Here is a 26,515-nt window from a genome sequence, read left to right as displayed (position 1 = left end):
TACCTGATCGAAAAGGATTTGGCCATACGAATCAGAAGGCCCCATCGATGTGGACACTGGGTCACGTTCCCTGAACGTGTGTAAAAGGGAGTTAGTTGCGACATTTTGAGTTGTCTCTAAGCTTTCTCTGTAATCTAAGAAATCTCTACCCTGTGAGTATCTGTCTCCAAGGTGACTATCGGCATTCCATGTTTGAGGAACGTCGCCCTCCACTTTCACAGTCACTTCATCTGTGACCAGACCCTCCCCTTTCTTATCTAGGCACCCTTCAGAGTATACACTACTACTGTACTGGTTCCAGTCCCCTTTAGACAGATCAGTCTGTGTCTCTAAACCCAAGGGCATGTTGCCAGGTTCCATCTCGGTAGCATAAGAGCAAGACGGATCATCAACGTCAGGGTATGATGCATCACCATCTCCACGGGACTGAACCGTTCTCTGGCTCTGGTGAAATACTGGTAAATACTCTGAGCCAGGAGCAGGAGGACAGTCCAGTGGCCCCACCACCAGTCTCTCTGGGTCTGATCTATGATCAGATCCTGTGTGTAAGAGCCTGTGTGTTACAGTTAAAGTCTTGGTGTCGGTCTCTGACTTGAGGACGGCGTTCGGCGTTCCACTGACCTCCGTGATGCTGCATTGGGTCCTGGCCTGCGCTGTGGCAGTGGTAGTGTCCTCCGTGGCTACAAGGGGCACTTCAAGCACTCCTGTCTGGATGTCTCTGCTGTGCCGTGGGTCCTCCTCTTCTTCAGTCCGCTCGTGCTTGACTTCAGGACCTCCAGCCTGACACAACAAGAGAGGAGGTTAGGGCCGGTGATTGTCAAGCAAGTAACTGCCAGTCTCACGGTAATTGGCTGTTAATCAACAAACACATTAAGCATCTCCTGGCTTCCACGCATCACCTATAAGCCACTGATGCAGACCTAATAAATCCATATAATATAGCCTACACCACAATAAATCTATAATTTATTTTAGACAGGCCTAAAGAAACATGATATGAAGAAAGTGTAGTCTATTTCAGAAGAATAGAATAGCATACTCTGAGCTGTCCTTATGTTAGGTCCTGATCTGGCTATGCCAGATGGCTGTGGGCTACACCAGTACATTTATCAAACAAGATTTGCTTAGAATTCCGTGGCATTATTTTATAGTATGAAGAATACAATTGAACATAGCTGAATAAAATAGGATCATTTCAGAGGGAGTGCGCACATGCAGCTATTCTGTGTTGAGCGGTTAAGAAAGAAACAGGTCCTCCTATATGCTTAATTTTAGAGTTATTTATGCAACTTTAGTTGTGATAAACGTTGTGCTATATGTTTAGATTTTTAAAACATGAGGCTGCATGACGCAACTAATGATGAATTGAAGAGTTGCATGAAAGGCATGAGTGAGCCCTGCTCTGTTTCTTGCGCAGGCTGCACACACTTCATCAGTCTCTCATTCACAATTGGACAAGCACTTGATAATGCCTCTAATTTCCCGCCGGCATCCCCCTTGTGTGGCCGTAATGTCCCCTAAAAAAATCCACGCCTTTTGCGGCCACAGTGTCTGTTTATAATATAATAATCATAATTCCCTTCTCCCGGCTGCCAAACGCCGTGCTCTGAAGCAACTCTGACTCACATCACTGACTCTCAAATCAAAATTCTTATTAGCCAATGCCTGTCATCTGATTGGGTCCTTCTCACAGACATCTCAGCTCCACAGTAAGCTACAAGTGGAGACAGACACATCAGGAATGCAACTGTGTGCGTCCTTCTTATCGAATTCAGAGGCATATATTGAAGATGTTAGAACTGTCAGCCAACAAGATGAGTAGACCTAACGGACAGCAAAAGCACTAGCCTATGTCAATCTACTATCCCCCATTGTACAAAAGTTTACCTATTCTATTGGTCAACTTTTCCTTCTGTGTGAGAAATAAATATTCCAAACATACTCTGGGGACAGTTGTGGGATGCGATTGATCCCAAATTAATACAACCACTCGTACCAAAAAAACATTTTAAAAGCAATGAGGCTGATACCAACCGATCAGAAAGTTTAGCTTAAAATGTTGATAAATTATTAGGCTATTTTGTCACATTTTAAGCACAGCAACGTGCAAACGGCAGTAGGCTATAAGCGCTGATGTTCCAAAATGCAATCAATTAGTGGGAAAGAACCATTCTCAAACGTGACTGAAAATGCAATTTATGCATGTAATGCTTTATAAAGGTGCATTTTTTACAAGAAAAATGATCTTCTCCAAACTAGAAACTCACGCACCACCTATGTATGCCAGTTAGGCTCTACACCGGTTGTAAAGAAGAATGTGAATGTGCTTAATTTTAAGAAGTTATTTAGCTACTTTAGTTGTGATTACAAACCTTATCAACATATAGGTAGGTATATGGGCTAGGCTACATGAGGTGTGTGACTGAAAAAAAGGCATACTCTGTTTCTTGCCTTACTGCACAAGCTGGGCATCATTCACAAGTGATAATACATAATATTACAAGTGATAGGCTAATATTGTCATCAATCACACTATTCTTAATTTAATCATGTCTTTCACATACTAAATAATATGCAGTGCATTCGGAAAGAATTCAGACCCCTTCACTTTTTCAGGTCTTTCCAGAGATGTTCGATTGGGTTCAAGTCCGGGCTCTAGCTGGGCCACTCAAGGACATTCAAAAACTTGGCCTGAAGCCACTCCTACGTTGTCTTGGTTGTATGCTTCGGGTCGTTGTCCAGTTGAAAGGCGAACCTTCAGAGTCTGAGGTTCTGAGCACTCTGGAGCAGGTTTTTATCAAGGATCTCTGTGTACTTTGCTCCATTCATCTTTCCCTCGAGTCTCCCAGTCCCTGGCGCTGAAAAACATCCCCGTGGCATGATGCTGCCACCATGCTTCACCGTAGGGATGGTATTGCCCAGGTGATGAGCAGTGCTTGGTTTCCTCCAGACGTGACACTTGGCATTCAAGGCAAAGAGTTCAATCTTGGTTTCATCAGATGAGAGAATCTTGTTTCTCATGGTCTGAGAGCCCTTTAGGTGCCTTTTGGCAAACTTCAAGCTAAGGAGTGGCTTCCGTCTGGCCACTCTTCCATAAAGGTCTGATTGGTGGAGTGCTGCAAAGATGGTCGTCTTTCTGGAAGGTTCTCCCATCTCCACAGAGGAACTCTGGAGCCCTGTCAGAGTGACTCGAGTTCTTGGTCACCACCTTGACCAAGGCCCATCTACCCCGGTTGCTCAGTCTGGCCAGGCGGCCAGCTCTAGGAAGAGTCTTGGTGGTTCCAAACTTCTTCCATTTAAGAATGATAGAGGCCACTGTGTTCTTGGCGACCTTCAAACTTTTTTCCCCCAGATCTGTGCCTCGACACAATCCTGTCTCTGAGCTCTTATGGCATGGTTTTTGCTCTGACATGCTCTGTCAACTGTGGGACCTTATATAGACAGGCAAGTGCCTTTCCAAATAATGTCCAATCAATTGAATTTACCACAGGTGGACTCCAAGTTGTAGAAACATCTAAAGGATGATCAATGGAAACAGTATGCACCTGAGCTCAAATTTTTGAGTCTCATAGCAAAGGGTCTAAATACTTATGTAAATAAGTTATCTGTTTTGTATTTTTTATAAATGTGCAAAAATGTCTAAACATATCTTCGGGTTGTCACTAGATACTGTGTGTAGATTGATGTGGGGAAAAAAATATTGAATCCATTTTAGGATAAGGCTGTAACGTAACAATGTGGAAAAAGTGAAGGGGTCTGAATACTTCCCGAAAGCACTGTATGTGTGAAATTAGTTTTGACTTATACTGGACCATTTATCATGCACCTGTCTTTGGAACAGGGGCAGGGGGGGGGTATACATGTCTTCTATGCACTTAAACAGCGAATGGAGGACTCTTTTCCTGTGGTTAATTTTCATCTCAGCCAGGTAGGCTACTCCTGTTGTAAAGCGAAGCAATGTGCTTAATATTAGGAAAGTTGAGACACAAATATAGTAGGCCTAGCCTATAGAAAGCTGATGGGTTCCTCCTCTTATTAATAGAGCCCATCACATCTCTGTTTTCTCAAGCAATTGCATAGCCAATAGAAATTTTGCGCAAAGTGAGCTTTCATTAAGTGTTTGATTTGAATTTCGATTACATATGCATTGATGTTAGAGGGACAATAGAGTGCTGCGTACCAGACAGTTAGCAAGTTTGGTAAGCTACTAATTACCATCAGCAGCATCAGAGCTAGGAGAAGCATAGTTTCCGTGACTAAACAGTGTTGTGGATGTTGGCTGTGGTCATGACTCAAGACTGCCGGTGTGGTGGTAATTTGGTCACCGTAACAACCCCCCAGATTATTACCGGTACATCAATTGTATTGGATAACAATGTCGTTGTCTCCCCTATGTCGTAAAGAAGTCTCACAAGCTCCCCTATGGCAGATGTACATGTAAGCCACTGAATAGCTGAGGGGGAGCCTTTCTGAAATGAACGGGCCACATTTGATTTAAAGTAACTGTATATTTTTATGTAACACTATTACACTAACCTCTATCACGATAACATGCTGGGTTGAGGTCCCATTCCCCTCATCAACAGTGATTTGTTGGTCACCTCTCCATGTATTGTGTCCCGCTGGCTTCACAAAGCTCCTGTGGTCTCCAATGAGATTTCCTTCACATGAGAAAGTGATTTGGGAAAAAGAGGTGGTTAGGTTAGCTACTGTCAATGCTCAACACTATATTGTACACTAGAATTGGCAAGAGTGTAAGATAACACTCCACATAACCTATTGATATACTATTCATAGATTTGATTATTATAATTATGTTCCATGCATCATATGGTTTTCAATGAGTAAATAATAGGAAAAGCAGTAAATTAAGTGTCTTTGTGCTAAATAATCAGGGTAGTACTGCCTACTATCCATCTGACCTAGACCCAATTCTGGTTAACCGTATATGTGGTTGACACATCTAGTCACACAGAGGGGATCAGGGCGAGAGGTCTCACAGCCTCGGCCTTTTGCAAAATGTACCTCTTGCCATTCCTTTGTATTGGTCGAGAATCTTGACACTACTGGGACGACTGGCGAGGACGCGCTCTCTAATTGTCCTCTCTGCGCGCTCCCGTGTCATCTTCAGTTCCAGTAGTTGTAGTTTCCTCCGCAATGCCCTGTTTTCTTTCTGGCTTTGAGTTATTTCCAAACGAAACACTGCATAGTCGTCGTCTACGAGTTTACAGATGTCTGCCACGGCTGCATTCGCTAGTACCTCCATGATGGAGGCTATTTGAGTATGAAAAACCATGCAGTTAGCCATTGTTAGCAGCTAGCTAGCGTTATCTTGATAACATCTAAGTCCTGTCTTCAACGCGAATTAAACGCTGCCTGGTGTAAGTTTATGATGTAGTGCAGTTAAATGAGTCATATTTTGAGTTCCATGGTGTTAATAAACGTCTAAATTACAACAATAACGCTAACGTGGAAATTGTTCTTGGTCAGTTCACTTCCGTTTACACTGAAGAGAAAGGATCTTATTGGTTGGCATCATAGCTCCAAGGGTGTGGCTAAATGAATAGGGTATGCGCGCTGTTTTTGAATGACGTTACTGCTTATTACATTATGCATCAAATCTCATGACTTGTTTTAGACTTGTTCAGAATGAACAGTGTTAGAAAATGAATTACTTTATTACATCTACATAACTGTTCACAGTATGCTAACACTTTACCATTTCTGTAAATCTGGTGCCCCCACTTAGAATACTTTGGAAAATGTTAAACATTACACACATCTAGACTACTTTCTGTCAAGTTTTTTTTACTCTTTATAAAATACCAGCATCTGATCACTTTATCAGTGAAGTATTTTTACAGATACCATTACACCAACCTTCACCATATAATCTACTCATTCTTTCCTCTGTTCACCTCATCCAGCTCCCTACTACATCCAAAATCAACAGAATGAACTACAAACTTAATAATACTACATTACATATATTATACATGGGCCGTGTGCATTTTCGAAGGTAGCGCCCCTCTGAGATCCTCTTCCCGTAGTTCTTACAGGCGAACGTCCTCTCTCCCGTGTGAACCTTCAGGTGCCTCTTCAGCTGGTGCTGTTGAGAGAATCTCTTCTCACACTGGGGGCAGCTGTAGGATTTTTCCAGTGTGGACCCTCTGGGGCCACTTCAGGTTGGACAGGTGGGAGAAACTGGCCCAGCAGAGGTGGCAGCCGAACGGTTTTACCCCCGTGTGCATCCTCTTATGGATCTTTGAATTAACTGGTGCACTCTCCCTTTGGGATATATTTTGTATATGCACGGTTTATAAATGAGCCCCCCGGCCAACAGCCTGGAAGGATGGTCCCCTTTTCTTTAAACCCCCTGTAGTAGATCTTCTAAAATCTCTTACACCCAAAAATATATCTGCTGCTGCCACATCTACAGGTAACTGCTGCCACATCTACAGGTAACTGCTGCCACATCTACAGGTAACTGCTGCCACATCTACAGGTAACTGCTGCCACATCTACAGGTAACTGCTGCCACATCTACAGGTAACTGCTGCCACATCTACAGGTAACTGCTGCCACATCTACAGGTAACTGCTGCCACATCTACAGGTAACTGCTGCCACATCTACAGGTAACTGCTGCCACATCTACAGGTAACTGCCAAAATAAAGGAAACGGCAACATAAGTGTCTTTAATAGGGTGTTGGGCCACCATGAGCCAGAACAGCTTTAATGCGCCTTGGCATAGATTCTACAAAGGTCTGGAAATCTATTGGAGGGATGCGACATCTATTCATCCATAAGACAGTCCATAACTTGGTGTTTTGTTGATAGTGCAGGAAAAGCCTCAGTCGCCACTCCAGAATCTCCCATAAGTGTTCAAGTTGGTTGACATCTGGTTACTGAGATGGCCATGGCATATGGTTTACACAATTTATGCTCATCAAACCATTCAGTGACCACTTGTGCCCTGTGGATGGGGACAATGTCATCCTGTGGCATAGCCACAGTAGCCAAAATAATGGCCTACCCAGTATTTTTATACATGACCCTAAGCATGATGGGATGTTAATTGCTTAATTAACTCAGGAACCAAACCTGTGTGGAAGCATCTGCTTTCAATATACTTTGCATCCCTCATTTACTCAATTGTTTCCATTATTTTGGCAGTTACCTGTATTTTCTGGGATTTACACTCCATCAGTGCAGGACAGTTAACCATAGCAATAAATGCAAGAAACCCTATTTTACTAACATTCATCCTCTCCGGAGCTCTCTCTTCAGGCCTATTCACTCACCCTTGGGCTGTCCTCTATTCTCTTCACTGCCTCAGCATAGGAAACTTTCTGCACCACTCAAATTCTGTCAATCTCAACCTGTCTCTCTCTCACAGGGCACACAGTTGACACAGTGCTTTCTCTATCCCAACTCCCAACACTGACTATGCCCTCCTGCACATTTCTCACATTGTGGGATCTCCCTTCTAGACATTGCTGCAACATGTCTGAATCCTTTGCAACAAAAGCACCATAGCGGGTTTGGAACATAGGCCTCACAGAATAGCAAATATAACCTGACCTTATCAGTAGAAACTCTGTGTCATAGTTCAAGACAGATTGAGAATACCCTGTCTTGCCTTTGCCACCGGATCTACGTCTCAACAAACGGCGGGCAACACAAACACCAGAAATATTCATTTTCAGTTGATCCACCTCTACACTCAATGCTACCTGCTCCAGAGAGCAGGAGAGAGCCCGCTGCCTCTGGGCAAAGGATGCACAAAAGAAAAAGAAAACCGCAACAATTCTACTTCTCGAAACTTAGAATTCAACTATTCATCCCCGAGAGGCAATTCGTTCAGGGCTGACGGTGCTTCAGACAGGACAAACACACACACAGTATTTTTTTTTTAAAGTAGGAGACAAAAAAACAACAACTAAGGCATCAGTTAAAAGTGCATGGTGCCAGTTTAAGTCCATGGTAGCCACAGTTCTTAGTTTATCTCTGCCATTAATTATCTCCAGAATAGTCCCTAGGTCTTCATTACATTTTCCTGTTAACCAGGCGATTGGCCTCGGGCACAAACAACGCCCTGCACCTATTGGTGGAACACTTGAGAAAGCACAGGCAATGTCCCAAAGGGGAGCAGATGGAACTGCGGGTTGAGGACACAGTGCTCTCCCCCACAATGTCATAGGCTTTCCTCCTGGCCTGCTGCTCAAAGAATGACTTCCAGACTTCTGAAAGGCAGCCCGGTGATCTTTGAGCAGGTGTTCACAACGGCTTGAAGGCAGTATCTGTTCTTGACAGAGAGGGATGTAAACCAGCATACGAAGGACAACACAGAATGCTCTCGATGAAAGAACTGTAAAAAGGATTGCGATATTGATTTGTTTGAGTTCAATTTCCTGAGGAAGTATTGTGTCTGCTATTTTGATGATGGTCGTCTGTGTTTTGCTCAAACTTCCCGGGTGTTATCAAAGATGGTGCCAAGATATGTATACTGGTCCACATTGTCCACCTCCTCTCCATCAATGATCATTGTACTGGCGGGCTAATTGTACAATCGTTGTATTTTGTCTTAAAGACATTCAACTCCAGCGGCGTACTCCCACACCAGTCAATGAAGTCCTGGATGGCTGGGCCATGGTCAGGCTCTTGAGAGGAGTGACCAGAGGACTGCGTCATCGGCAAACTTCACAAAATGGCGGTTGGCTCGGGCCCTCAGTCATTGGTGTAGAAACTTTAAAAAGGAGGGGTGACACCTTTGTGGTGAACCTGTGCAAGTGAGTCGGGTGTCTGACGTGGCACCCTTAGCATAGACTCTCCATAATCCACAAGTTAAGGCTGTAGTCCTTATTGGTTGGCGTAATAGTTCAAAGGGTGTGGTGAAATGAAAAAGATATTTACCCTGTTCCTTGAAATACGGCACTGCTTATTACATTACACATCAAATCTCCTATGATCGGGATCTTTCAAGCTGAGAGCAAACTTGTTTAGAAAGAACAGTGTGTTTAGCAAGAATAGAGTAGTAAATAATATAATTACTTTATTCCATCGACATCACCTCAGTAAGGTCAATATTAAACTGTCCTTGTTCGAGCCTTGATGTACTGTCTCTTAAAAACAAGTTAAAGTGTTAATGAGGGGGTATGTTGTTAATTACACTCTCACCCCAAGACACTTCACATGATAACTATAATATGTCAGCTAAAGAGTGATTCCCTGACATCCCCTGCGTACATCTGAAGACACACTGCTACGATTTCTCCCCGTTGTGGACACTCCTATGTCTGATAAGCTCTTGTAGTTTAGTCTGCACTTGAAGGGTGTGAACGGTCTGGTGCTGCTTCACATAGTTCGCCTCAGTAAAGCGCTTCCCACACGTGGGGCAGACGTACGGCTTGTCGGTGTCCGTCCTAATGTTCGGCCTCCCATGTTGTGACCCAATGACACCAGAGGTAGAAACGGGAGTCACCACCCTCAGGTGGTTAGTCTTTGAGCTCCCTCCTTGACCTCTAGCCATTGTTTGGGTGTTGTTGGGATTGTGTGTTGTGTTATAGGCTAGGTGAATGCCCATCCTGACCTTGTCTGTATTGGTGGGGTAACCATGAGGTAACTGAGGAAGGCTAGACCCAGGTCTTCTGTGAACCCATTCACCAGGGATTAGATGAGACCCTGAAGGAGAAGACAGACTTCCTGTTAGACTCCCACCAGGAGGGTCTCCCACCACTCTCTGTGAAGGCTGAAGCCCAGGGTGACCTGCTCTGTTAATCATGGATATTGTGGTGTGTGTATCATAGGAACAGGAGGGTCTATCAGCCCAAGGTCCTGCTCTATCCCTGCACTGAGACGGTGAAGAGAAGGGTCTGGACTGCAGACTGGATCCCTGACTGGAGCCTCCATCTCTCTGATGACCACCAGGACTGAGGTTGTTCAGTCCACCTGTCCACTGGTTGTGTTCTGTGTGGTGGTGGAGTCTCTGTCCCTCACGGTTGGGTCCTGATTCCGACTCGGGAAGGAAGAGCGACGTCTCCTGATCCATGTTCCTGATCTGTTGCCAGGGTTTGTGACCAGCCACTTCAGAGGTCCAGTCTCTCCCACCAGTAACACCGGATATCAGCAGGTCTTGATGGACTGCAGTCTGCAAACAAAGATGGTACAGAAAAGCATAAAGGTTTATATAAGAAACTCTTTACTGTACACAGAAACATGACATTATAAAATGTTAACCACAGTCAAGCCCATCTCTAACACTGATTGAAGTACCTAACAATATGGAGCCATTGGAATCTTTGCAATGATACAAAAATAACCAAGTCAGACAGCACCGAGTCAAACTAGTATTTAACTTAAACAAAATGGTATTACAATTGCATTTATTGCACCAAACGATACGTGACGAGAATAACTTCTCATTATGGTAACACTATACCTTTTCTGTAAATCTGGTACCCTTGCTTTGACAAAATCAATTTTAGAATGCTTTGGAAAAGGTTCAATATAACATTACACGCAGCTTCACTACTTCATGTCAAGTAAACATGAGGTAAGGCACTATTGCTCATATTGAGGTATGTACAGTACCAGTCAAAAGTTTGGACACCTACTAATTCCAGGGTTTTTCTTTCATTTTATTATTTTCTACATTGTCGAACAATAGTGAAGACATCAAGGCAAAAGGTGGCTACTTTGAAGAATCTCAAATCTCAAATATATAGTTGATGTCTTCACTATTATTCTACAATGTAGAAAATAGTAAAAATAAAGAAAAATACTAGAATGAGTAGGTGTCCAAATGTTTCACTGGTACTGTATACCTCTATGTGCAATTCAATGTTATTTACATATTTGTATTATTTCATTTTTGGGGGGGTCAGTCTGTTATGTCTGGAGTATTCTTCCTGTCTTATCCGGTGTCCTTTGGGAATTGAAGTATGCTCCCTCTAATTCTCTCTCTTTCTCCTCTCGGAGGACCTGAGCCCTAGGACCATACCTCAGGACTACCTGGCCTGATGACTCCTTGCTGTCCCCAGTCCACCTGGTCATGCTGCTGCTCCAGTTTTAACTGTTCTGCCTGCGGCTATGAAACCCTGACCTGTTCACCGGACGTGCTACCTTGTCCCAACATTTACTCCTGAGGTGCTGACCTGTTGCACCCTCTACAACCACTGATTATTATTATTTGAATCTGCTGGTCATCTATGAACGTTTGAACATCTTTGGCCATGTACTGTTATCTCCAGCCGGCACAGCCAGAAAAGGACTGGCCACCCCGCAGAGCATGGTTCCTCTCTAGGTTTCTTCCAATGTTCCTGCCTTTCTAGGGAATTTTTCCAAGCCACCGTGCTTCTACATCTGCATTGCTTGCTGTTTGGGGTTTTTGGCTGGGTTTCTGTATAGCACTTTGTGACATTGGCTGATGTAAAAAGGGCTTTATAAATAAATGTGATTGATTGAACTAAGAGCATTCAAGTCAAATCAAATTTTATTGGTCACAGCAGATGTTAAAGCGTTAGCAGATGTTAATGCGAGTGTAGCAAAAGGCTTATAGCTAAGTCAACACGGAGCCATGCTGACTGACAAGTGGCGTGGATTGGTACAGCTCGGCTCAGTCCCAAATTGCGTGTTATTATTTGGCTAAATTATCATCCGTAGTTGCCTACAGCTACAGCAGTCTTAACAAAATGGACTGTTACCTTGATTGCAACAGTAAGGTGTTAAAACATTTTAAACTCCTTTTGAACTGTGACATTTCCTGACACCTCTCTCTCTCTGTGTGTGTGTGTGTGTGTGTGTGTGTGTGTTTACCTTTTTACCAATATCGATGGATGTAAATTGGGACTTCCACTCCATACTTAATCTAATTCCATCTCCTGTATCGTTCTGCCCTCTCTATAGATTATGCTGCTGCCCCGCTGTAAGAACCTGGAGATCTTCACTGAGGGAGGTGACGTGGCCACAAACAGTGCGTCAGCTCTGCTGCACCCGGGAGCTAAAGGTATGGCACCGCACTCCCAACAGTCATGTATGCTTAAACATACTTGTATGCTAATGTACGTGTTTCTTAAAGCGACCAACAGTAGTTGAAACAATAACAAAGCGTACTCCCCACCACTGTTTCTGTGAACCACTCAAATTCATAGACAAGAGCTATGGATGCAAGGACAGACCATGGCTCCTCCTAAAACCCCATTGGAGGAGACGGCCCAAGGTTCCTCGCCTCAGACCTCTTCCAATGGGTTTTGAGAAGGATGCGAGTAGAGGAAGTGAGGAGTTGAGCAGAGATTGGTGGAATCTTATGTTGAATGATGTGCTTATCTTTGTTCTACGTATGATTTTCCCACAGATGGCTCTGGGTTGCTGATGAAATCTGATCTGATGAAACTCCCTATACGATTTGACCCCTGTATTACAGACTGTAAAACTTTCAATGCCAAATTGAAATCATTCAATATTCTGTAATTGATAGACAATGATGGTTCCCAATCAGCCAATTACTATACATCAAATCTGTTTCTCAGTGCAATATTTGGTGAATGCATGGCATTGTTTTTTACCTCAGTCCTCCTTTGAATGCTGTGTATACTGACTCAGTTCTAAACGTCCATCATCGAGTCCATCCTCACCTCCTCGATCACTGCAATGATTGGCCAGTCTGCTGAGAGGGTTATTGGCTGCCGCCTGCCCTCCATTGAGGTCTTGCATGACTCCAGGGCAAGGAACCGTGCAGGAAAGATCATCGCCGACCCCTTCCACCAACTCGCATCTCTTCCAAACGGTTCAGGTCAATCTAGGTTTTCTATACAAGCACCCGCCTTTAAGCCCCCCTCCAATCAGACTGAAATTCAAACCTAAAGGTGCCAAGACTTTAGAGAGAGTCATTTGAGAAATTGAGAGTGAAAACTTAACCTTGACAAGCTACTATTGCTGGTGGACAATTTAATGCGTTCAAATGTATTTTCACATGTTTGAATCCCGTTCCGTTTCTTTGTATTGTTGAAGACATTTTTCCTTTTGATCTGTGACAATGATGTTCTGCTCGCAGGACTTGAAGTTAGCTGAATACCCGATAAGCTTTCTGCTGTTGAGTGACCACTTCATGTTTAACCTAGCTAGCCAGTTATATTTGCGAAGTAGAACGCAACCGTCATGGCATACGGCATACTTTTTACTGAACATTATGTGATAAATAGTATAACAATGAGTACATACTACGCAGTTTAAGTACAGTATGTAGTATGCTATTATGGGTATTCGGACACGGTCTGTGTTGTCGCAGGGTCCATGTTCCAGTTGATAGATCCTATAGAAGGCAGGCTGAAGGCAGCACCTGTTAAGGGGTTAACTGACTTGCCTAGTTAAATAAAGATAAATAAATAAATATGAAGACTAAATTTGATTGTTTTGTGTTCGACTGTCTGTTTCAACTGGAACATGGACCCTGTGTTGTTCCCCAGCCCAGAGTTGAGGACGCTGTCCCATCCACTGACCTCTACTATGTCGCCTCTGGTCCGGACCTGCTCAGTGACGTCGTCCCCTGGGCCCTTGGCTGCACCCGTCTGGGAATCCAAGGCGGCCACCCAGTCTCCTCTGATAGCCTCCAGCCAGCCACCTGCAGGAAGAGGTTACAAAATAGACTTTACAAACATGGCATGAGTTAATGCCCTGGTCAAGTTCATACATTATAATTTAGTATGTAAACCTAAATTATATTGACTTAATTTTATGAATGAAAAGAAAGAAAATAATAGCCAGGTGCATCACTATTCCCATTGAGGTATATCTATATGTATTTCTCTCTTACCTTGCTCCCCCAACTTTAGTCCACTCAGCAGGTCAATGCTCTCTGGTCCGTCTTCTATTGTCTCCTCTTTGACCAGCAGCAGGTCAGGCTTCCCATCCTCCATGTCTACTGACTGTAAGAGATACAGAGTGAGAAGATGTTGGATCAAGAAATCTGATATGAGCACCCTGCTATGGAGCATCTTCTGATTGGGCAATGAGGGATTGCTATGAGTACTATGCAAACATGTTAGTTGATTTAACTACTTGACTATCTTTAATGGTTTGATAATTGAAAGGCATGGTCCCACACTTAATCCAGTTCTGGGCCTGTATCCACAAAGAGTAGAATTGCTGATCGAGTATCAGGTCCCCACCGGTCTATATAGTCTTATTCATTATGATCTAAAAGGCAAAACTGAACCTAGATCAGCACTCGTACTCTGAGAGGGTTTGTGGATATGGGCCCTGACCTAATACCATTCAGACAGTAGTTCACAGTGGGCTCACCTCAGTGAGACTGTGTGTGGTCCTGTGCTGCTCAGCTGGTTCCTCTGTGAGTTCAGGAGGTGGTGTCTGGTTGTCCTCCATGACCATGGTCCCATCAGTGTTCCTCAGACTCTCCTCACACACCTCCTCCTTCACCAGCAGCACCTCTGGACATTCATCCTCCTGGAAGAGAGAGGTGATACAGATTACACAGACATACACTCCCTCAGGTACATACAGATAAACACTTTTTCAACATGGAGTGTTTACCCATCCCCACTACGTTTGAGTCCTATACTGTAGTTACAGAATTACTTCATTGTTAAACCCATCACGGTGGACATAAATATGATGATGTTGGTAAAAAATAAGTCCGCTATGATAAGTCAAAAGTCATCATCAAACTATTTTGACGTGTACAGTAGGTGTTTGTTAGTGTGTGGGTCTCAATGAAAGTCTAAGAATAAAAAATCAAATTTTGTGTTTATTAAACAAGTGTTAAATACACTATATGAAAACCACACACACACAAAAAAATCAGCTTGAACTTGATAAACTGCATTTATTAACAGTGTCTTGGGAAAATCTGAATATCATATAACCTACACAGCACGAACGCAATATGAAGCAGACTTTTTAGGCTTATATCACACGAAAGCTATGGATTTTTTCTGCTGAAAACAACAAAAATGTATCGTTGTCATTAATGCAGGGTTTGATTTAAACGTCAGAAGATATCAGAAGAATGGTGACTTTCTATTTTATAGAGTGGAATGTATTTTCTGCTGGTGTATCCTTAGGTAGTTCCTCTCGGAGAACCTCTTCCTGCAGTGTGTACAGGCAAATTACCTTTCTCTCCTTCAAGTTTTAATGTCACCTGTACAGGTACAGTGAAATGCCTTTCTTGTAATCTTTAAACCCAGCAATACAGTAATCAATAACAATGTAATACTAAAAGTAACACAATGAAAAAGTAAATAAGCATACTATATAAACAGAGTCAGTCAGTTCCAGTACCATATTATATTTTGCAGTGATAGAGAGGTAGATATGTATAGGAGTAAGGTGACAAGGCATCAGGATATATGATAAACAGAGTAGCAGCAGCGTATATGATGAATGTATGTGAGTGGGTGTAGAGTCAGTATAAATGCATGTGCATATTATGTGTGTGAGCAAATTATGAATTGAGTGTTTGTGTGTGTTCTGGTGTGAGTGTGCATAGAGACAATGCAAAAATAAAATACAATGGTCAACCCAGATGGTCGATGTAGACATTTTGTTAGCTATTTAGCAGGCTTATGGCTTGGGGATCGAAGCGGTTGATGTCAGACTTGATGCACCGGTACCGCTTGCCGTGCTGAAGCAGAGAGAACAGTCTATAGCTTGGCGGCTGGAGTCTTAAAATATTTTCTGGGCCTTCCTTTCACACCGCCTGATATAGAGGTCCTGGACGTACTGGGTTGTCCGCACCATGCTCTGTAGCGCAATGCGATCGAGGGCGGTGCTATTGCCATACCATGCAGTGATGCACCTCCAGTCAAGGTGCTCTCAAAGGTACAGCCTCTTCAGGGTGTCCTGGTGGGAGAACCTCTTCTCACACTGGGAACAGCTGAAGGGTTTCACCCCTGTGTGGACCCTCTGGTGGATGTCCACCTTCTGGGGGCTGCTGAAGCCTTTGTTACAGAACATGCAGAGGAACCGTTTCTCTTTACTATTGCCTGATGTGGCTCCCCCTCCCTGAGCCTGGGCTCTAGCCCTGTTGTTTGAGTTCAATACCTGATTAAAAAGGATGTAGCCATGTGAATCAGAAGGTGCCATCAAAGTGGACACTGGGTCTAGATTCCTGAATGCGTGTAAAGGGGAGTGGGTGCGACGTATGGATTTGTCTCTAAGCTTTCTGTATAATGTAAGAAATCTCTGCCCTGTGTCTGTCTGTCTCCAAGGTGACTATCTGCATTCCATTTGGGAGGAGCGTCACCCTCCACTTTCACAGTCACCTCATCTACCACTATAACCTCCCCTTTCTTATCCAGACGCCCATCAGAGTATACACTAGTACTGTACTGGTTCCAGTCCCCTCTAGACAGATCAGTCTGTGTCTCTAAACCCAAGGGCATGTTGCTAGGGTCCATCTCTGTAGTGTAAGAACAAGACCGATCATCAACACAAGTGTCTAACACCTCACCATCTCCAGGGGAATGAACTGTCCTCTGGCTCTGGTGAAATACCGGTAAATACTCATCCGGGAGCAGGAGGTTGGCACAGTCTCCCCAGCCCCTCTGGGTCTGATCTATGGTCATATCCTGTGTGTATTTCCCTGTGTGTTACAGTTAAAGTCTTGGTCTCCGTATCTGACTTGAGGATGACGTTCTGCGTTCCACTGACCTCAACGATGCTGAGTCGGGCCCTTGGCTGCACTGGGGTGGTAGTGGGGTCCTCCGTGACTACAGCGGGCAATCCAGACGCTCCAGCCTGGTTGTCTCTGCTGTGCCGTAAGTCCTCCTCTCCTTCAGACCTCTCCTGCTTGACCCCAGGACCTGCAGCCTCTGCATCTGCAGACTGACACAACAAGATAACAAGGATAACAATGTCGTAGGGAAGTCTCATAAGCTCCCCTATGGCAGATAAATGAGGATGTACATTTAAGCAAGTGAATAGCTGAGGGGAGCCTTTCTGAGATAACCAGGCCACATAGATTTACAAAGTAACTTTATTTTTTTATGCAGCACTATTACACAAACCTCTATCAGGATAACGTGCTGGGTTGAGGTTCCACTCCCCTCATCAACAGTGATTGGTTGGTCATCTCTCCATGTGTTGTGTCCCGCCGGCTTCAAAAAGCTCCTGTGGCCTCCAGTGAGATGTCCTTCACCTGAGAGAGTGATTGGGAGGAAAAGAGGTGGTTAGGTTATCTACTGTCAATACTCAACGCTATATTGTACACTATTGACGCTGTCTAGAATTGTCCAGTGTGTAAGGTCTCATAACTTCTTGATATACTATTTATTGATCTATGTATTATGTTCCATGCATCACATTGTTTTCGTTGACTAAATAATAGGAAATGCAGAAAATCTCAAATCTGATTAGAATATGATAGTGTATTTGCGCAAGTTAGCTAAGTAATCAGGGGAATAATTCCATGCAATCCAAAATCTGACCAATACCCAATTATTGGTAACACATTGTCTTGTTTTGTACGCTTTGTACAAAATAATAAAATGCAGTACTACAGGATATTTCTTAACGTAGCTCTTTATTAGCTAGTTATAACTGGCATGTTCACGTATCTCCAACCATGATCAACTGACCTAACCATCTGGGTGGTCTTAACCAATCATAGCACAGTATGATACGGCGGTAAAATGCATCCAATTATAATTCAGTATGTTTACACATATTAATATTACACACATCACATGTACAGAGAGGAACGGAGCAACATGCACTACGGGATATATGAACGGCGATAGGCTGCGCATCCTCAGCCTTAAACAAAACGTGCCTCTTGCCATTCCTCTGTATCGGTCGAGGATCTTGACACTACTGGGACGACTGGCGAGGACGCGCTCTCGCATTATCCTTTCTGCGCGCTCCCGTGCGACCTTCATTTCCAGTAGTTTCCTCCGCAATGCCCTGTTTTCTTTCTGGCTTTGAGTTATTTCCAAACGAAACAGTGCATAATCGTCGTCTACGACTTTACATATCTCTGTCACGGCTGCATTCGCTAGAACCTCCATGATGGAGGCTATTTGAGCGTGATAAGCAATACAGTTAGACATTTTTAGCTCACGTTAGCAAGCTAGCGTTTAGATAACATCTATTAACTAAGTCCTGTCTGCAACGCGAATTAAACACTACGTGGGGTAAGTATGTGATGCGGTGCAGTTAAAGACTCGTATTTTCCAGGGTGTTAATACATGTTTAAATAACAACAATAAAAACGCTAACGTGGTCACTGTTCACTTCCGTTTACGTCTTCTTAGTGTGAGTTTCCGGCAGACTAGACGCTATGTTGCGTATTGCTCGCTGCCATTCACAGGTCAGAGGAGTCATGGGCTGGGAATACACACATACATACTGAACAAAAATATAAAAGAAACATACAAGTTACAGTTCATATAAGGAAATCACACAGGTACACCTCCAATTGACTCAAATTATGTCAATTAGCCTATCAGAAGCTTCTAAAGCCATTACATCATTTTCTGGATTTTCCCAAGCTGTTTAAAGGCACATTCAACTTAATGTATGTAAACTTCTGACCCACTGGAATTGTGATACAGTGAATTATAAGTGACATAATCTGTCTGTGAACAATCGTTGGGAAAATGACTTGTCATGCACAAAGTAGACGTCCTAACCGACTTGCCAAAACTATACTTTGTTAACAATAAATGTGTGGAGTGATTAAAAAAAAGAGTTTTAATGACTCCAACCTAAGTGCATGTGAACTTCCGACTTCAACTGTACATCTCTTGACACATTGATGACAATGGTATTGGCCTCTGAACCTTCAAGCTGCATACTGGACCCTATAACAACTAAACTACTGAAAGAGCTGCTTCCTGTGCTTGGCCCTCCTATTTTGAACATAATCAACGGCTCCCTATCCACCGAATGTGTACCAAACTCACTAAAAGTGGCAGTAATAAAGCCTCTATTGAGAAAGCCAAACCTTGACCCAGAAAATATTAAAAAAAATAATTGGCCTATATCTAATTCCTCAAACATTTGAGGAAAAGCTGTTGTGCAGCAACTCCCTGCATTCCTGAAGACAAACAATGTATACGAAATGCTTCAGTCTGGTTTTAGACCCCATCATAGCACTGAGGCTGCACTCGTGAAGGTGGTAAATGACCTTTTAATGGCGTCAGACCAAGACTCTGCATCTGTCCTCGTGCTCCTAGACCTTAGTGCTGCTTTTGATACCATCAATCACCACATTCTTTTGGAGAGATTGGAAACCCAAATTGGTCTACAGGGACAAGTTCTAGCCTGGTTTAGATCTAATCTGTCAGAAAGATATCAGTTTGTCTCTGTGGATGTTTTGTCTTCTGACAAATCAACTGTAAATTTCAGTGTTTCTCAAGGTTCCGTTTTAGGACCACTATTGTTTTCACTATATATTTTACCTCTTCGTGATGTCATTCAGAAACATAATGTTAACTTTCACTGCTATGCAGACGATACACAGCTGTACATTTCAATGAAACATGGTGGAGCCCCAAAATTGCCCTCCCTGAAAGCCTGTGTTCCAGACATAAGGAAGTGGATGGCGGCAAATGTTTTACTTTTAAACTCAGACAAAACAGAGATGCTAGTTCTAGGTCCCAAGAAACAAAGAGATCTTCTGTTGGATCTGACAATTAATCTTGATGGTTGTACAGTAATCTCAAATAAAACTGAAGGACCTCTGCGTTACACTGGACCCTGATCTCTCTTTTGACGAACAAATCAAGAATATTTCAAGGACAGCTTCGTAACATTGCAAAAATCAGAACATTTCTGTCTAAAAATTATGCAGAATAATGTGTCCATGATTTTGTCACTTCTAGATTAGACTACTGCAATGCTCTACATCCGGCTACCCGGATAAAGAACTAAATAAACTTCATTTAGTGCTAAACACGGCTGCTAGAATCTTGACTAGAACCAAAAAAATGTATCATATTACTCCAGTGCTAGCCTCACTACACTGGCTTCGTGTTAAGGCTAGGACTGATTTCAAGGTTTTACTGCTAACCTACAAAGCATTACATGGGCTTGCTCCTCCTATCTTTCCGATTTGGTCCTGCCGTACATACATACACGTACACTACTATCACAAGATGCAGGCCTCCTTACTGTCATTAGAATTTCTAAGCAAACAGCTGGAGGCAGGGCTTTCTCTGAACGGAAAGGCACTGGAGCGACGAACCGCCCTTGCTGTCTCTGCCTGGCCGGTTCCCCTCTCTCCACTGGGATTCTCTGCCTCTAACCCTATTATGGGGGCTGAGTCACTGGCTTACTGGTGGTCTTCCATGCCGTCCCTAGGAGGGGTGCGTCATTTGAGTGGGTTGAGTCACTGACGTGATCTTCCTGTCCGGGTTGGCGCCGTGGGGGAGATCTTCGTTGGCTATACTTGGCCTTGTCTCAGGGTAGTAGGTTGGTGGTTGAATATATCCCTCTAGTGGTGTGGGGCTGTGCTTTGGCAAAGTGGGTGGGGTTTTATCCTGCCTGTTTGGCCCTGTCCGGGGGTATCATAGGACAGGGCCACAGTGTCTCCCGACCCCTCCTGTCTCAGCCTCCAGTATTTATGCTGCAATAGTTTGTGTGTCGGTGGGCTAGGGTCAGCCAGTTATATCTGGAGTATTTATCCTGTCTTATCCGGTGTCCTGTGTGAATTTAAGTACGCTCCCTCTATTCTTTCTCTCTGAGGACCTGAGCCCTAGGACCATGCCTCAGGACTACCTGGCCTGATGACTCCTTGCTGTCCACAGTCCACCTGGTCATGCTGCTGCTCCAGTTTCAACTGTTGGCACTGCCTGCCTGTACACTGCCTGTGCCTATGGAACCCTGACCTGTTCACCGGACGTGCTACCTTGTCCCGGACCTGCTGTTTTCAACTCTCTCTCTCTACCGCACCTGCTGTCTCTTAACTCTGAATGATCGGCTATAAAAAGCCAACTGACATTTACTCCTGAGGTGCTGACCTGTTGCACCCTCGACAACCACTGTGATTATTATTTTCTGATCCTGCTGGTCATCTATGAACGTTTGAACATCATCTTGGCCATATTCTGTTATAATCTCCACCCGGCACAGCCAGAAGAGGACTGACCTCAGAGCCTGTTTCCTCTCTAGGTTTCTTCCTAAGATCCGGCCTTTCTAGTGAGTTTTTCCTAGCCACCGTGCTTCTACACCTGCATTGCTTGCTATTTGAGGTTTTAGGCTGGGTTTCTGTACAGCACTTTGTGACATTGGCTGATGTAAAAAGGGCTTAATAAATACATTAGATTGATTGAACGTGTAAAGTGCTGGTCGAATGTTTCATGAGCTGAAATAAAAGATCCCAGAAATGTTCCATTCAAAAAAAGCTTATTTCTATCAAATGTGCACAAATTTGTTTACATCCCTGTTAGTGAGCATTTCTTCTTTGCCAAGATAATCCATCCAGCTGTCAGGTATTGCATATCAAGAAGCTGAATAAACAGCATGATCTATTACACAGATTCACCTTGTGCTGGGTACAATAAAAGGCCACTCTAAAATGTGCAGTTTTGTTACACAACACAATGCCACAGATGTTTCAAGTTGAGGGAGCGTGCAATTGGCATGCTGACTGCAGGAATTTCCACCAGAACTGTTGGCAGAGAATTTGATGTTAATTTCTCTACCCAAGTGTATGGCGTCATATGTGTGAGCGGTTTACTGATATCAACATTGTGAACCGAGTGCCCCATGGTGGCGGTAGAGTTATGGTATGGGCAGGCATAACAACAAACACAATTACATTTTATTAATGGCAATTTGAATGCACAGAGATACTGTGGCGGCCCATTTTTCTTAAATGTATTTGACCAACAGATGCATATTTGTATTCCCAGTCATGTGAAAACTGTAGATTAGTGACTAATGAATTTATTTTGATTGACTGATTTCCTTATATGAACTGTAACTCAGTAAAATCTATGAAATTGTTGCATGTTGCATTTATATTTTTGTTAAGTATATTTACCAAGAGTTATCCATAATTGTCATAGCCATTTATTTACCACAACAAACAGATGCTGGTGTATAGGGCCATAAGCAAACAAGAAAAGGCTCACCCAGACACCGTCCAATCAATAGTAGAGCTATAGCCTACATTAATTCACATCAGATAGTGTCCTCCTTATGCTATAACCTACTAATGCATATGAAACTTTGCATGGTACACCTGAATTTATGATGAACCCCATTAACTGTAGCCTCGACTTCCAGTGCGGTGAGGTTAAAGCCTAGTGGAGCTTACCCAGAGTGATTACGCCCTCTCCTGGCGAGGGCACATTAGTGTAGGCTATATTCCTATGTAGGCTACACTTACATGAAGGCCTACAACAGCAGTGGGCAATTCCAGTCCTCAAGGGCCTGATTGGTGTCACAGTTTTGCACCAGCCCCAGCTAACACACCTGACTCCAATAATCACCTAATCATGATCTTAATTTTAGAATGCAATTTGATTAATCAGCTGTGTTAGCTTGGGATGGAGAAACAGTGCGACACCAACAGGCCCTCGAGGACTGGAGTTGCCCACAACATTTTATAGGCTATGCATTATTCTAGTCATCCACTTAGTCACGTGTTTTGAATCGAGCATCAAGGACCAGCAGTGAACAGTTTTTTCCTAACAAAAAATCTTGATGCAGGAGGGGCTCATGGTTAAAGTGCACTATAGATTGAGTCAACCGCTTTAGCAGTGTGTGCCACCTAGAGGTGATGGTGATAATGGTAGCCTACATGTTTGCTATTTGATCAGGAATAGAGGAAGGCCAGGACTAAAAACAAACTAAATATAACTATTGTAAAAATAGATTGTGCCTGTAAAATGTATATATTATGTATAAGCTGTAAGTAGAAGCGTATGTGTTTATTAGTTTTCTCCAATTAGGGGTGGTAGGGTTAGCAGGGAATAATAAAGGAAAATATTTTTTTAAATGTGTGTGTATATATATATATATATATATATATATATATATATATATATATATATATATATATATGCCCAAAAAATATGGGGGATTGGAAATTATGCAGACAATTACATTGATGTAAGCTTCAATCTATCAGCAATATTAAAGCCAAAAACAAAAATAAAAGTTGATTAAAACATGATTAAACTATTTTGATGTGTATATTGATATGTGTATATTGGGCTGTTGGGTTTATGCAGAATAGGATGAGATCAGATGTTGAGATTCTCTTTCGTATACATCACAAGTGTCTTAGACAAAAAAGTAAAATGTTGTGTTTATTAAACATAAACAAGTTAATACACAATATGAAAACCACACACATCAACTACAGAGCTGCATGAACTTCATTCATTTTCACATTAAAATAATATTGTGGGAAAAAATTAAGTAGTTCAATGGAAGTAATGAAAGATGCAGTTGTGAACATCATATAGCCTACACAGTACAAACAATACGTTAAATACTTTTTAGGCATATACAGTCTTATACAGTGAGTGTACAAAACATTAGTGTACAAAACAAAGGCTTCTTACCAGCTTCTACCCCCAAGTCACAAGACTCCTGACTCTGTACCGGTACCTCCTGTATATAGCCTCGCTACTGTTATTTTACTGCTTAACACTTATTTTTCTTAAAACTGCATTGCTGGTTAAGGGCTTGTGAGTAAGCATTTCACTGTACGGTCTACCTGTTGTATTCGGTGCATGTGACAAATACCATTTGACTTTACCTTCCTAATATGGAGTTGCACCTCCTTTGGCCCTCAGAACAGCCTCAATTCGTTGGGGCATGGACTCTACAAGGTGTTGAAAGCGATCAACAGGGATGCTGGCCCAGACTGACTCGAAGGCTTCCCACAGTTGTGTCAAGTTGGCTGGATGCCATTTCGGTGGTTGACCATTCTTAAAACCCACGGGAAACTGTTGAGCATTGCAATTCTTGACAAGCTGGTGCCTCTGAATGGCACACATACACAATACATGTCTCAAGGCTTAACAATCCTTCTTTAACCCGTCTCCTTCCCTTCATCTACACTGATTGAAGTGAATTTAACAGGTGACATCAATAAGGGATCATGTTCAGTCTGTCATGAAAAGAGCAGGTATTTCTAATGTTTTATACACTCAGTGTATATTCCACAATGTCGTGGCCTTGCCCTTCCAACGCTCTTAGTTGTTGCAGAAATTGAAAGTCTACCTTTAATGCAGGCTTTCATCTAAACGTCAGAAGCTATCGAATGGAATGGTTACTTTCCATGTTATAGAGTGGAATGGGTTTTCTCCTGATGTATTCTGAGGTAGCTCCTCTCTGAGAACCTCTTCCCGCAGTGCGTACAGGCGAACGGCCTCTCTCCCGTGTGGACCTTCAGGTGCCTCTTCAGTTTGTCCTGGCGGGAGAACCTCTTCTCGCACTGGGGGCAGCTGTAAGGTTTCTCCCCTGTGTGGACCCTCTGGTGCCGCTTCAGGGTGCCAGCCTCGGTGAAGCGCATGTGGCACTGGGTACAGCTGAATGGTTTCTCCCCTGTGTGGACCCTCTGGTGGATCTCCACCTTCTGGGGGCAGCTGAAGCCTTTGTTACAGAACATGCAGAGGAACCGTTTCTCTTTACTATTGCCTGATGTTGCTACCCCTCCCCGAGCCTGGGCTCTAGCCCTGTTGTTTGAGTTCAATACCTGATCGACAAAGACATGGCCGTGTGAATCTGAAGATCCCACCGACGTGGACACAGGGTCTCGATCTCTGAGCGTGTGTAAAGGGGAGTGGTTCGCAACATTTGGATTTGTCTCTAAGCTTTCCCTGTAGTCTAAAAAATCTCTGCCCTGCGAGTGTCCTTCTCCTAGGTGATTATCTGCATTCCATGTGGAAGGAACATCGCCCTCCAATTTCACAGTCACTTCATTTATGACAAGCCCCTCCCCTTTCTTATCTAAGTACCCTTCAGAGTATACACTACTACTGTACTGATTCCAGTCCCCTATAGACAGATCAGTCTGTGTTTCTAAACCCAGGGGCATGTTGCCAGGGTCCTTCTCTGTAGCGTAAGAACAAGCAGGATCATCACCACCAGTGTCTAACATGTCACCATCACCATCTCCACGGGAATGAACAGGCCTCTGGCTCTGGTGAAATACCGGTAAATAGTCTGAGCCGGCAGCAGGAGGACAGCCCAGTCTCCCCAGACCTGGATCTGATATTTGGTCAGGTCCTGTGTGTAAGAGACTGTGTGTTACAGTTAACGTCTTAGTGTCTGTCTTTGACTTGAGGACGGCGTTCAGCGTTCCACTGACCTCCGTGATGCTGCGTCGGGTCCTGGGCTGCGCTTCGTCAGTGGTAGGGTCCTCGACTCCAGTCTGGATGTTTCTGCTGTGCCGTGGGTCCTCGTCTCCTTCAGACCTCTCTAGCTTGAACCCAGGACCTGCATCTGCAGGCTGACAAGAAGAGGGGAGGTTATTACCGGTACAAGAGTAGAATTGGATAAGTCTCACAAGCTCATTTATGGCTAATGTACATGTGAATGGCTGAAAGGTGCCTTTCCGAAATAAATGGGCCACATTTGACTTATAAAGTAACTGTAATTTGTAATGCAACACTATTACACTAAGCCATGGCTCTCCAACCATGTCCCTGGAGAGATACCCTTCTGTTGGTTTTCACTTCAACCCCAGTTGTAAGTAACCTGATTCAGTTTATCAACCAGCTAATTATTAGAATCAGGTGCACTAGATTAGGGTTGAAGTGAAAACCTACAGGACAGTAGCCCTCCAGGAACAGGGTTGGAGAGCCCTGCACGAACCTCTATCACGACAACGTGCTGGGTTGAGGATCCACTCGCCTCATCAACAGTAATTGGTTGGTCATCATTCCATGTATTGTGTCCTGCTGGCTTCACAAAGCTCCTGTGGCCTCCAGTGAGATGTCCTTCGCCTGAGAGAGTGATTGGGGGGGAAAGCGGTTGTTAGGTTAAGTACGGTGGTATAGACATCTTTCTGTGTTTGCAAACATTGCCGCACAAGGGCAATGCGTGCAATTTGATTACTGAACACGGGGGAGTTCTCTGAAAACACACCAAAAAAAACATACACTCATGAGAAACATGTAAATGTATTTCACACTACCTTTGGATTATAATATGATTTTAAGCCTTGTGTGAAGTCAAAAAACAAAATTTGCCTGTGTTTTGCATGTACAGTACCAGTCAAAAGTTGACACACCTACTCATTCAAGGGTTTTTCTTTATTATTACTATTTTCTACATTGTAGAATAATAGTGAAGACATCAACTATGAAATAACATATGCAATCATGCAGTAACTAAAAAGTGTTAAACAAATTAAAATATATTTTATATTCCTCGAAGTCAAATCAAATTTTATTGGTCACATACACATGGTTAGCAGATAATGCGAGTGTAACGAAATGCTTGTGCTTCTAGTTCCAACTGTGCAGTAATATCTAACAAGTAATCTAACAATTTCACAACAACTACCTTCTACACACACACACGTGTAAAGGAA

At 43.3% G+C, this 26,515-nt stretch overlaps 2 protein-coding genes across 12 annotated transcripts in view; one reads left to right on the top strand and one right to left on the bottom strand.

Moving 5' to 3' along the window:
* Window positions 1–26,515, top strand: part of LOC110498461 (zinc finger and SCAN domain-containing protein 2) — a 771,911-nt gene that overhangs the window by 156,278 nt on the left and 589,118 nt on the right. The window lies entirely within an intron of this gene.
* The window catches only part of LOC110498467 (zinc finger protein with KRAB and SCAN domains 8), a 138,571-nt gene that overhangs the window by 104,413 nt on the left and 7,643 nt on the right, over window positions 1–26,515 (bottom strand). For 2 of the 10 annotated variants that reach the window (XM_036953736.1, XM_036953730.1), the window contains exon 1: window positions 17,789–18,095. The exons of 2 other annotated variants lie outside the window; for them this stretch is intronic. In XM_036953736.1, coding sequence (XP_036809631.1) covers window positions 17,789–18,065 — 277 coding nt within the window. In that variant the 5' untranslated portion in view covers window positions 18,066–18,095. Of the gene's footprint in view, window positions 1–8,418; window positions 10,151–13,499; window positions 13,622–13,813; window positions 13,926–14,301; window positions 14,464–16,668; window positions 16,843–17,024; window positions 17,156–17,788; window positions 18,237–23,250; window positions 25,430–25,794; window positions 25,926–26,515 lie in introns of those variants that run through there. 6 more of the 10 variants (XM_036953734.1, XM_036953731.1, XM_021575125.2 and 3 more) reach the window with 6 other exon arrangements.

The sequence above is a fragment of the Oncorhynchus mykiss genome, chromosome 19, assembly GCF_013265735.2.
Source record: "Oncorhynchus mykiss isolate Arlee chromosome 19, USDA_OmykA_1.1, whole genome shotgun sequence".
Taxonomy (NCBI): Eukaryota; Metazoa; Chordata; class Actinopteri; order Salmoniformes; family Salmonidae; genus Oncorhynchus; species Oncorhynchus mykiss.
Note: the sequence above shows the minus strand (reverse complement) of the source record. Positions and strands in the feature narration are given on the sequence as shown.